The sequence below is a fragment of the Mycetomoellerius zeteki genome, unplaced genomic scaffold, assembly GCF_001594055.1.
Source record: "Mycetomoellerius zeteki isolate Tzet28-1 unplaced genomic scaffold, Tzet1.0 scaffold471, whole genome shotgun sequence".
NCBI classification, from domain to species: Eukaryota; Metazoa; Arthropoda; class Insecta; order Hymenoptera; family Formicidae; genus Mycetomoellerius; species Mycetomoellerius zeteki.
In genome coordinates, this window is record NW_017257470.1 from 183,948 (window position 1) to 197,773 (window position 13,826).

General features: G+C 36.7%; 2 protein-coding genes across 3 annotated transcripts in view; both read left to right on the top strand.

The window, feature by feature from the left end:
* The first annotated feature begins 1,807 nt into the window (after window positions 1–1,807).
* On the top strand, window positions 1,808–6,129 carry dos (daughter of sevenless). The gene is made up of 7 exons (XM_018455239.1): window positions 1,808–2,249; window positions 2,839–2,968; window positions 3,034–3,214; window positions 3,690–3,971; window positions 4,044–4,844; window positions 4,923–5,065; window positions 5,165–6,129. Exons 1-7 carry the CDS (start codon window positions 2,170–2,172, stop codon window positions 5,405–5,407), a joined length of 1,860 nt encoding a protein of 619 aa, XP_018310741.1. The 5' UTR covers window positions 1,808–2,169; the 3' UTR covers window positions 5,408–6,129.
* A 1,914-nt stretch (window positions 6,130–8,043) lies between these two features.
* LOC108727189 (uncharacterized) overlaps window positions 8,044–13,826 on the top strand; it is a 101,883-nt gene continuing 96,100 nt past the window's right edge. For both annotated transcript variants that reach the window (XM_018455185.1, XM_018455187.1), the window contains exon 1: window positions 8,044–8,357. The gene's annotated coding sequence lies outside the window, so the exon portion shown is untranslated. The remainder of the gene's footprint in view (window positions 8,358–13,826) is intronic.

A 13,826-nucleotide genomic window follows, 5' to 3' on the forward strand; every position in this document is an offset into this window, starting at 1 on the left:
TTTACAATGAATATCAGATTTCGGATCTCCAGGGAAAACAAAAACTATAATAAAACGGGATGCGAAGGAATCGTGATCCTCGACGAGTCTTTTCGCGTCGTTATTCACGGACGCGAATTTTCAAAAAATAGTGTCAACCCGAATAAAAATATACAACTAGTGCAATAAGTAAATTCGAATAGCGCGTAATAGTGGTGGAGGAATTTCATTAAAATTACACTGAAATTTTATTGTGAAAATAAATATTATTAGCATTGTTCGTTTTGTCTCTCGGGAGCTGCTCGGGGTGCCTTCGAACGAGCCCAGCGAATTTGAAATGTAGGATTCGCACTACGTACGACATCCGTCATACCACGTCCGATATTAATCGTAACAATGAATATCGGATGTGGTATGACGGATGTCGTACGTAGTGCGAATCCTACATTTCAAGTACGCTGGGTTTGTTCGGAGCGACCCCGAGCAGCCCCGAGAGACAAAACGAACAATGTTAATAATACTTATTTTCACAATAAAATTTCAGTGTAATTTTAATGAAATTTTCTCCACCACTATTACACTATTCGAATTTACTTATTGCACTAGTAATATATTTTTATATATTACTAAAACGGGAAAATAATTTCAAAATGATTATTAAAAATCCTAACAAAGCTGACGTTATTTGTCATCATTTTGATATCTTTAACATCAGCTTATTTACTGGGCATTACTTTTCTTCTTTTTCTTCTGTATAAAATGCCGCTGAAATGACGAATCCGGCCAAAAAATATTAAGTTACTTTTCGATCAATGGTGGTGACTCATTTTAACATCATCGTTCATTTTGACATTATAATTGTTATTCTACTTGAAATACTCTACTATCTCCTCCAACTCGCGTGCGCAAAATTCTTCTCAATCTCCGATGGGATCGGCGTCACTTCCGGCACCAATTCTTTATTAAACTTTGATTAGAACCGTGTGATGTCTTTTACTCCTCGATCAAAAGAAGGTATATCGAAGAATATCAGAAGCAAGGCGGAAAAGGCACTCAAATAGAACACACAAATTATAATAATATCATAAAGACATCAATCATCACGACTTTATTTATCACTTAAGTTCATTTTTAGATGACCAAATGACATCATGATGACATTCTATGATAACATTACGATTTATTACGACTCTTGTCCATTTCTATCAATGTATAGATAAACTTTAATCTCTGTTTAATTTGTTTTCTCTCTTTAACTTGTTTTCATAGAAACTTAGAAATAGAAAAAGATTAAAAGTAAGTTAAACCAAGATTAAAGTTGCTACTTCTACATTGGTAGAAACGAACATTATAGGGTGCTTTCCATTTGATGACACAAGTCGACACAAAGTGTCGTTCTATCTTTGTCACTCTCTGAATGTCAAGAAAGATAGAACGACGCTTTGTCATCTTGCGTCGACTTGTGTCATCAAATGGAAAGCACCGAATGTGTTCTATCTGGGCAACGCCTAATCGAGGGTTTGGGCGGCCGCGGGGGTTCGTACGTTACTGCGCTGTCACCGTCAACTGTGCCCCGGACCGGAGTATGTCACTCGCGCGAGCCTTGGCACGCGTGGCCACGACTGCGAGTGGTGGCAATCTGGCAATTGCAGCATATGCGGTGCAGTGGACGGGACGAGGCGTCAGGCGAGACGGAAAACGGCCCCGTCGTCCGTCGCTTACCGTCGCTGTTCGCGCGTGTCTTTGTGCAAGACCGAGACTTGCAGTGTCCCGTTGCGGCCTGCTCCGAGTCCGGGCTCCGTTTCTCCTGGTTTCTCCGCATGTCGGTAGACGGTACTCGGTAGGTCGGTACCGTCGCGCGTGCGCGTGCAAGAGAGACAGGCTACTCTGTATTCGTGAAGAATAGAAGAGACGCGAGAATCAGTGAAGATCGGGGCAGATCGGGGTAAGGGAGGGAGGCAGTCGACGTGCGTGAAGGGCTCGTTTCTCCGTGTTGCGCCGTTGGGGCCAAAAATAGACAAATGGTTGATGAACGCGTCGTCGTCTCCGTCGTCGGTGGTTCCTCGCGCTTTTCCAGAATGTCCCTCACGCCACTGAGATTGTAGATCACTCAACGATCGATCGAGCGATTGAAGTGATTCAGAGGTGATCGCGCCGTCCTGGCCACCATTCACCATCTCCCGGGTGGAGATGGAAGTGCTCAAGACGTCCCAGGAAATCGTCCACGAAGGATGGCTCATCAAATCGCCGCCAACCAAGCTCTGGAGAGCAAATATTAAACGGATTTGCGCTTCGCGTTCTTATCTACGAGGCTCCCAGGTGGAGAGACCAGGAGTCATTGTTTACGTCCGCCCAGGATTTCCCCCTTTTTTTTTTATCTACGAGTGGAATCGACTGTGGACTCCTGGGCGTTGTCTAATTTTCCGTGAAAAACTGTAGCACCAGTCGGCAACGACTATCCTGGTTCGCTGCCCATGCGAGAAATATATTTTGACCTAACCTATATATATAATTCTAGAAATTAAATTTTTAGTTTCTCTTCTTATTACTTTCGATTACTTTTGGCACTCGTCCAAAGAATGCACAAAAGTCAACAAAAGATAAGACTTTATTTTAATTCTTAACATCAATAAATAGTCATGTTTTGTAACCAATCGTCATTTTCATGACATCAAAATAAAGTCATTTTGACTTTCTTTTGACTTTGTGTATTCCTATGTTTTTGACGAAAAGAAGTTTAACATTCTTGTGATAAATGTATTTGTTGGTTACTCAGACGTTTATTGGAACTTTGTTGTATTCCAGCTAATTTTAAGTTCAGACAAAGATAAATAGCCTTATCTCTGATAACTTCTAATAGCGATGGAGAAAGCGATGGTTTGCCCTTCGTCATAGTGGAGAGCTACCTGGTCAATATTTTTTGGAATATTACACAGACAGACGCTGCCGTAAGCTCAAAGGTCGTATCGATTTGGATCAGTGCGAACAGGTATCCATCACATTCATAGAATTTGTTTTCATGAGCTATAGATACTTATTAATATTCTAACATAGGTGGATGCGGGTCTTCGATTCGAAAATCGTAAACAAAAGTATCAGTACATGTTTAATGTGAAAACGCCGAAAAGGATCTATTATTTAGTTGCTGAAAACGAAGCGGATATGAATAAATGGGTAGATGCGGTGTGCCAAGTTTGCGGTCTGAAGGCATACACTCAGGATGAGGAGCAACAAAGTAATGAGATTACCATTTTGTATTAACTCTCAATGCTTTTCATTTAATAACACAAGTCAGTCAAAAACATTGTTCTGTCTTTCTTGGCATTCCATAACAAAGACAAAACAGGAACTTGTATCATTAAATGGAAAGCACTCTTTGTTGCTTATACATTTTTGTATAAATATAAAACAAGTGCATTAAATTTTGGATAAAATCACACAGACACAAACTATAGATTACGTTTTTTATTTGGTGACAAGTCGATACAACTGTTCATTAAATGTTAGAAAGATAGAATGATGTATCAACTTGTGTAACTAAATAAAAAGCAGTCCATTTAAAATGAGTTTATATATATAATGTCTATATTAGAAGAAAAAAGTACCAATATCAAGTTTAGTGAACTTTGCTTTGATTGGTCAAATTCCAATCCGATCTCAATTTCTAATCTAATTCGGGTATTAATAGCAGTATGTTTCAACTTTTTTAGTGTTCCAATACGAGTCTCAAGAATCCCCACCTACTTCGCCCACTAGCACGATCTCTGGTCCTTACATTCCTATTAGCGAGTGCATTTCCGGTCGTCGGCTCAACGATACTAGTTCCCTGAGTTCGGCTCTCGGACAAGGACCCGAACATTATGACGCGCCGAGAAGATTGGCACCCTCGCCACCGCGATCACCCACAACAACGGATGCCGAGAGCGTTTTCACCGACGATGAATGGACAACGTGTGTGCCGAGTGCGAATTGGGACACGCTTCCTTCAACGGGTGAATGTTTGACAATGCGCGTAAGATTAATTTATTTTTCTTGTCTTTACTAATGAAATAAAATCGTGACAGGTGATTCGCGACAACCTCATGGTCCAGGTGACCATGAAATTGGTTCGTGGAGTGTGAAAAAACGCTTCGGTAAGCTTAGGATCGTCGATTCCGCGATACCACCAGCCGTGGAGAAGTTGCCAGCACCACCCAGACCACCGAAACCGCCTCATATGTTACCCGAAAATCCTGGTCACAACTACCTGAATCTAGACGGTGCTACTGAAAGCTCGAAACCGAGCACCCCAGCAACGCCGGCGCCGACAACACCTGCTGCCGCTACAACAACAACAACAACAACAACAACAACAACAACAACAACAACAACAACAACAACGGGTGCCGTGACCGATGAGTCGTACGATTTTCCTAGATCTCATCAACCGCAAGCGGCACAAACGACCGTCGAGAGCAACACGGCGGCGATCGAACAGTCGTCGAAACATTTCTACTCAAACGCTGCACCGAGTACCATCAATGACGAGACGCAGAATGTGTTCCGCTACGATTTCCACGACGTTGAGCCGTCAAGTCCGCGCTCTGAAAATTCGATCATAGCGACATATTCGAATTTACCGAGTCCTCTCGTACGAGACAGTTCGAGCAGTGTACCAACCACCATGGCGCCGCCTCCGCCGATGGTGTACAGAGAATTAAAGCCGGGTAGAAAAACTAGTGACTCAATGTCTATCGTAAGCAACGAACCATCACCAGGTCCGACAACAGCACTATATGATGTGAGTTCCGCTGAACATTCTCCGGCCGAACCGCCGACCATCAACAGGAAGTTGAAACCATCGTTGAATAAATCACCGGTGGAAGGTAGATTTTTCTTTCTTTCTCTACTTTTTTTATGTGTTTAATAAGAGAAATATGTTTAATGTGTAAAATTTCTCGCAGCACCTCATCTACAATTAGCGTCTCCACCTGGGAGAGGAAGAATTCGAGCGGCACCCAGTCCGACACCTCCGTCGCATGTGCATTCGATACGTCATCAATCGACATCAGATGAAGACAATAACGCATTCGAGGATAGAGAAGAGGTTCGTAGAACGATTCTAAGAACCGTGTGTAACTTTAGTCGTTATACATGACGTGGCACGATACGTGATTTTATCCGCTATGCGTAATTTGATTTCCAGATATACTATTATCAAGATCACAACACATTCATTCCGGCGTCTAATCGCTTAGTGGTGCTGCAGTATCTGGATCTCGACTTAGAAACGACAGAGAATTTTAATTCCTCGACGTTACCGCCCGCGCAACCCCTCCCAAGTACGACTGTGTACAAAACCGTAGATTTCGTGAAGACGGAGGCTTTTAATCGTACTCGGCAGCGAGTGGAGGAAGAGAGAAAACTGTGCACGGATGAATTAACGTAGAGAATAAACTTGTATTATACGAACCATAAATAGATTACATGAATGTTAAATAGTTTAAGTAATGTGTGTGGACTTTTTATTATGTTATATAGATGAAAGAGAGGATTTTTTTCTATTTTAAGCACACTAGAATAGCACATTAGAATAGTACTGCGCGAGAAATACGGGATGAACTTGATCGCGATATCAACGCAGTACTTGCAGAAAGACAGCGTCCACCGCTTTACGAAGTATGTCATTTTATTTTTTACGTAGCGACGGTTAGCTTCACAAATTGGCTATGCAGTTAGAGAGAATCGAATATTGAAGTATTGTACAGAGCATAAAACGGACCAAAAATGTAATCTTATATATAAAGGGAAGTGAACAGGTAGGGACAAACAGAAGTGTCGATAGTTTCAAGAAATATCCTCAATAAGGAATTTCTGATTGTGGATAAGCAAAGTATTATTTAAATCATAAAGATTCTCTTATATATTTGGGTATAATTATGGTTTCACATATTAGTTTTATATAAGGTTGACACGCGCGGGGCATTTTTATCATCAACTATGTGCAACGAATAACTAAATCTGTAATATTGTTCGTTTTAAGAGATGTCCTATTTTTAGCGTTAGATATAAATGATATATAATATTTTTTTATCCTGTCGCAACGAAATCCGTATTACCAAGGCGATTAGATCATATTTACAATACATATTACAAAAATAGTTGATTACACTATATTAGTATTGAAAATAATATTGAATAATATGTAAAAATATCGGATTTTTTTTTATTATGTGTGTAAACTTTTTTATCTCAGAACTTTTTTTAATCTAACATATACATATAGATTAATGCATGCCTTGGTTTAGATCTCATAAAAATTATCAAGAAGAAAATTGTATTAAAATTGTATTGTTATCATCTATAATTGTAAATGTACAAATCATAAATATATACATATATATCTATTACAATCCTGTTGTTTCTTTTAAAAAATTCGCATTTTATCTGTATTTTTATATCCTTGCAAATTTATCTCTTTCCATAATTAAGACGTTACAATTAATTTAACAAAAAACAATTTATATTTTAAATTAAATTAATTAAATTGAAATTATAAAGTATTAATTTAAATTTTTATTTCATAATTTTGTTATTGTAAAAATTTATATAACTAAAATAAAAGTAAAAATTTATATATCTAAAATAAAAACATTAAAATAGTTCATATAATAATTATATTTCGAGGAAAATTATATTTTTTTGAAATCAAGAATTTTATTCCTGATTTTTTAATAAATTATAAAAATAAAATTCAATTTTATATTTTTATATGAAACAGTGCATTTTTCTCATTTTGTTAACTATATTTAGTTATAATAATTTATCTGCAATTTGTTATGAATATATAACTGTACAAATATTTTCTAAAGATATCAAAATATATGTAAAAATCGTTTAATAATTTATATATACTTCTAAAAGTGATGAAAATTAATCTAGGACACGAATAACCGAACGTGTGTAGTAAGGGCAAAAACATAAAGAATGGATTACGCGATCTGTATGTCAAAAGGGTTGATAAAAGTAAGAGAGAGGGATCATGGAAGACGGCCATCTCTATCTCTTTTTATGTAACGGTGTAATGGGAGAGAGAATGAGAGGGAGATTGGCCGTCTTCAACGGTCTCTCTCTTTCATTATTGTCGACTGACCGGTATTTATAGTCAGTTTTTATTTCAAGATTGTCTTAAGTAATGTCTTAAGATGCTAATGCGGCCCTCTGATTGGTTCGTGACATTTTAAGACTATACTTAAGATGGTCTTGAATATAAGAATCGACTATGAATACCGGTCCTAGATACGGATCGCAGTCCATTCTCTATAGGCGGAATCCATAGACGGTGCTCAAGATTCGAGATCATTCATAGTCGGTTCTTATTTCAAAATCATCTTATGCCTGGTTTATGCTTCGGTCTTAACCCTAAAATCCTAAAATTCAGCCAATGAAATACAGATTTCCGTTAGGATCAATTAAGACTGGCAGCTCTATTGGCTGAATTTTAATATTTTAGAATTAAGACCGAAGCATAAACCAAGCATTAAGTAATGTCTTAATACGCTAATGCGGCTCTCTGATTGGTTCATGACATCTTAAGGCTGAACTTAAGACGATCTTGAATATAAGAACTGACTGTGAATACCGGTCTAAGATCGGACTATTGCTAGATTCACCCTGCATCCGATTTTACAACAGTAGCAGTCAGCTGTTATTACATTTATTGTATGTACAACAAATTTTTCAACCCTATCGATTGGTTATAAGATAGAAAGATTCGAGAGCCCCCTTCCCCCTCTCTCTGTTCTGCAGTCAATTAAAATGAAAAATTTATCATGCAACAATAAACGTAACATCACTCCAAGCGTTCAAAGTGAAGTGTGACGCAAACGAGGAAGCGACTAAGCGAGAAGTGCCGAGAACGTCTACCGGCCGAGCGCCACACAAATTACGAACATCGGCCGTGCTCGGCTATTTCCGCCGTAGTTCGTGCAACGGCCGCCGAGCGCGCCATAACGTTTACCCCGCCGGTCTCACTCCATGTTTCATTTGCGCGTCGCGTCATTCGTATAAGCGTTCATTCTCCTTGCGTCGCGCCGTCGCGTTGCGCGATTTCGCACGTTCCGTCTTGCGAATACGAAACGTCCGCAACAGTCGCGCGTCGCGGCGCGACAAGTTCACATGTGTCTATCGTCGTAATCTGGTGCCGGGTATTGCCGCGTATTCTGTGAAACATTCTGTGCCTGACTTCAAGTGGATCGCCCGAGAGAATCCTTTTTGGAGTTGTTCGGAGTGAACGCAGCAGCCTGTGTGAGAGACGGGAACGGAGCAGGCAAAGGATCTTGGCCTCGTCGCACCAGAAACATCATCGCTGTTCCGAGATTCATTGGTGAAGATTCAAGGTAAGTGCGTGTGAGTTTTGCGTGAGCAGTGTCGTAATTTCGGAGTCCCTTTCGACCGCGTTTCCTCGCTCTCGGAGCAGAGCCGCTACCACCTGTTGGCCATGGAAAAGTGCAACGACTCGTAACGACCGATGCCTCAAATTGTATACGGGACGCGCCCGGTTTATTTAATCGCAGATACGATTGTAGGTTTCGGAGATTGGATTGAGTATGGTTTCGATATTTATACGGCTGCGCTTGTATAATACATAATAATCGTTGCCGGAATCCGGTTTTCCTCGGTGAAAGGACGTCATCCGCCATAATTTTTCGCTATTAGATATCTGTGAAATTAGCTGTGAGATTAGAGAATCGTTTCCGTTAATGAGCGTCTGAAATCAAGCGAAGAAAGACGATTCGCTATTTATTTGAGAATTAATTCACGAACTTGTGTTTAACTCCGGCAATATAATTTAAAAACCACAGTCTTAATTTGTTATTTGAGAAAATTCCGCGTCTTTCCTATTCATTAATGAAATCCTTAAATTAGATTATTCAGTAGAAATATTTTATAAAAAAGGATAATTACTTAGTATTTTTTACTTTTTTCTTTATTTATATAATTTCTTTTTCCTTATTTATTTAAAAACCAGAATCTTGTAGTGACATTTAAGAAAACATTGTTTCCAATTTAAAAAATCCTTAATTCTCAGATTAATTCAATAGAATTTTATGAAAGATAATTACTTAGCATCTTTAATTTTCCACTTCATTTGTAGCTTTTCAGTTTACGGAGTTAATAATTTAAAAGCTATATTTTTGTTTTGCTATTTTATGAGAAAATGACGTCTCTAATTTATTTATTTTTTTAAGTCTTTAACTTAGACTAATTTAATAGAAACATTTCATTAAAAACTATCGCTTATTAATGTCTTTTACATTTCTTTTTATTTACACTGTTTAAATCTAGTGTCAAATTTAACCCGATACAAGCCGCCACTGCTCAATTATATCGTTATTTTGTACTAAAACAATGGTAATATTTGACAATGATTATAATATGATGTAATTATATTAACTGAATTTAAACTGTTTAACTCCATTGTTTTAGTATAGAACAACGATATATTTTATAGGAGAAGTGACGACATAAATTAAATTAAATTTGACACTATAGATTTAAAAGTGTCAATATACAATAATTTAGAAGTTTTCTTTAATTGTGACTTTTAAGTTTGCATAGTAAATCACTTTTGTAACGGGCGTATTTCAGACGGAATAAGAGCCTCTTGCTAGAAATCTTAATTTTAATTGAATTTAATTGCACTCAAGCGAAGTGCAAATACCGCTAAAAGTCGACGATGCGATTCAAGACACTAGAAATATCTCGGGCGTGCACGGCGAGCATTATATTACATTCGACGTTTATTTAATTTCTCGACAGGACGAGAATCATCGGTCAAGGATTGCGTGATCTAGAAACAAGATACAATCAGAGGAGGAAAATTTTACTTTCCTCCGCGATTGATTAGCATTCCATTTGTTCCGTACCTATTGTTGTTATACACAGAATTACACACAGAAAAATGTTATTCTATTACTATAAAAAAAGTGACTGCTTCATTTACTTTCTTCTTTTTAAGTAATGGTTATCTTTAACAAAAAATATTTTCTTGATAATAATCTTAAAATATACTTATTAGAAAAAAAAAATTTTTAGAAAAACTTATTATTATATACTCAAAACAAGAATTTATTTTTTTTTGGAGAATATTATAAAATTGATCGAAGAAGCGACTTTTTTTATATAACAAGCAAGTTAAATTTGTTTTAATTTAATAATTTTGATTGAAGTATATTAAACTTTTCACTAGGATTTAGAATTTAGAATATATTTTAAATAAATTTGACGCTTGTGATGAACTTATGATTTGCAAATATATGAACTTTTGAAATACTTGAAACAAGTAATTATTACTTGCGTACGGTATATATTTTTTTGTGTTCATATAGAGAATAACGGGATTTCGAGAGGCGCGAATCTACGAAAGGCATCTCGGAAAGGAATTATATGATATACTTATATCGCGAGAATAGCACAATGCGATCGTAATTACGTTTCTGTGATTTTTCTGTCAGCATTTTTCTCTCAAATTGTGAATTCGACGTTGTTTTCGCGCATCCGCTCGGTGAAGCGGGGCTGCTGGCGCGTTTCGCCGAAGCGCGCATCGTCGCTTGGTGTTTGTTTTCATCTCGTTTATTCGCTGAATTTTTGAAACGAGTCTTCTCGGTGAATATTCTCTGATTCTCTCTCGTCCGTGTATTCTCGGCCGCGACGTATAAAATCTCCCTCGAGATGCGCGCGCGCGAAAGGGATCCAACTTCGCAAGCTGAATTTCGTCTCGCGAGGTAGATTCCGTTTGCCTTTGCGAGATACTTGTTTAATTTTGTACTACACTGAGGAAAAAAGTTGTTAATTTAACTACGAGTTTGACTAAATTAGTTTAGTTCGTTTTTATTTCTTTCGTTTGAGAACGTATGTATTTAAGTCTAATATATATAGCTTTTTTTCTTAAGTATGTAGTCTGATCCTTTCGTGCTCGTATTTTTCTTCGTAATTTTTATCCGTCGATACTGGAGTTATTTTTCTTTCGCTGAAAAAAGTTTGGTGATATTGGGAAAAACTTTTGATGGAAAATAGACGAATGAGAAGATTCTGATCACATCAGTTAGAATTCTGGTTATCTCAACCACACTAGGAGAAATGTTTTATTCTATAAACAATTTTCAATCAGAATCCCAATTAATGCATCTCTTTTTTTCAGTGTATAACTACCAAATATATTTTGTATTGATGTAAAAATATTTAGTAAATAGTAAATTTATAAAAAAAAGTTTTAACACATTTTAGCAACTATGTAGCTCGAGTATAATTATTTTGATGATCAAAATAAAATTATTTTCTATTCTAACTAAATTTTTAGATACTTCAGCAAAATTATCCGTGTAGACTTGATTATTATTACTAGTCTTTTGTGTCAGTGTTCGAAATCGCTGAGCCATCGATTATTCCTTCGATGAAACGTCAAAACGGTAGTACGAGACGTGATTCATCGAGTCCCCGGTCGCGAATTCGGGCCAATCGATGTGTTTATAAAACACGCGTTGCAAAAATACGCCTACGTCGTATGAAATGCTTAATTAACGTTTACGCGCGTGACTGATGGCGAGGATCGTACCGGCCGGCCCGTGGCGGCAAAGCTGTTAAAACCGCGTGAATGATAGTTTAATTCGTCGCAGACGGCACGCGATTCGTTCTGCAAAAATATTTGCGTTCACCGTGCTCGCTTCGAGTGATGAGCATCTCGAAACGCGGCTCGAATATTTCCGGACGCTATATAATATCGTAACGACGTTAATTCTAAGGTTAAATATTATGTACCTGCAAAAGTGACGACCTTGTATCACCATTTATTACGATGAACATTATAATGATGTAATTGTTTGTCGAAGAACTCACTTATCAAAATGATCTTTGAATCTGATAAAGATGTTATCATTTTTCCGCCAAGCAATATGTGCATATAAATCATTTTTTCCAACACTTAACTGAGAATATCATTAGAATATGAGAGAAATTAACATTAATAGGAATTTACTTAATTACTTAATTACTTAAATTTTGAAATTTAATACTTACGAAAAGGAAGGAAAACAGGAAGAAAATAGAATAAAATTATATGTATTACAAATGTAAAGAGAAAATATTCATTCTATTTAATATTTCTATTTTGGAAGACATTTTTATAGAATATACTTGATATGTGAGGAAAAGAATATATGTGATTCTTTTTCTGAAATATAAAATTTTCATTTAATTTTCATTTTCTCATAATGTTCATGTATCATGGAGAAACGGCATGAATGATAGGAAGAAGTAGGTAATTAGCGCGTATCTTCGCGTCGATATCGTAAGACAGAAAAATTGCAAAGTAGGAATAAATATTTATAAACGCGCGCGCGTACATACCTTTGGCGGCGGCGATGACGATTTCTGATTACGAAAATAAATTTTACAAACGTGGATCTCCAGAACATAAAAGGCATTCGAAAATTACAACCCGTAATCGCAGTGGATACAGTTACAAGGTTACGTGATCGCTTCTCCGACCGATAATAATGGATGGGTTGTTACGAAATCAGCGATTTGCAGGATTGGCATTAATGCAGGTATTTGTTGATCCTGTAGCTCGGGTGCGCCGGTTTTTATTGTAACGTAAATTCCGGAACGTGTTACGTCGTATGAAGGAAAGAGAGAGAAAGAGAGAGAAAGAGAAATTGTCGCGTAAAAATACGGTGTGCCGAATTTACATTTGTGATTGAAATCGCTGCACGATGTAAAATGTATCTCAAAAAACGCGTTCGTATGTAACATAAAAAAAACGATTTTACTGAAATATCTAAAAATTTAGGTATTTACATACTATATTCTGTATCTATACTAGGTATAGTTATATATATACACTTCTGTACCTATACTAGGTATAGGTACAGAAAATGATTTTATTGGAAAAGTACAATAATAATAAATATACGGGCAATAATGAGAGTGTAATACAGCGCGGAAATTGGTGCGCAAATTATATAATTATATAACAAAAATTTGAATGATATTCACATAATATATTGATCTACCATGAGTGTCGTACAGTTTTCTTGGATGTTTCGGTTTTTCTTCAAACCATCTTCAGCAAATTGTGAATAATTTTCGTCGATGTCTTCATAACATATAGTCCGCAAATGTTGGAAAGGTAATTTTCATCGATGTCTTAACAAAATATAGTCCGCATATGTTGGAAAGATATTCTATGTGAGACCGAGGATGAGCGTATCCCTACTGTATGGATGGGAGTTGCCAAAAATTGTCTCTTCGCTGTTAGGTCAAATGACTAACTGGAGAGTACAATGAACAAAGCAAATTAATTGCGTTGTTATTAAATTATATGTGTGCTTATTCTACTCACCCTCCGTCTCATAGATCACAATCGATTATTCCAAACGTAAGAGATTATTCCAACACGTCAAGAAGAATACAAAAAAATCAAAGGTATTTTTATAAAGAGTATAAAATATAAAAGAATAAAAAATTGTTAAATGTGTTATCCAGATAGAAGTCAGACAAGTAATAACCGTCACATTTTTATTCTGAAAGCCAACATCCGCATAGAACAATAAATAATTATAAGTCAGACTGTTATAATGTTAATCTTAAAAATACAACAAAAACCAACTAAAGGCGAATACACAAAGTCGCTATTTTAATTTCTCTAGAATCCTCACATACGAGTGGTGCAGAAACTCCGTGTCTGATTGAAGATTTAATTATTTACTATTAGTTTGCAATTTAATTTTCTTCCGTGAAAATTTTTTTGATTTTTCAAGTCAGCATCGACTTGATCCTAAGCTGGCACAGCCACTTCAGCACAATCA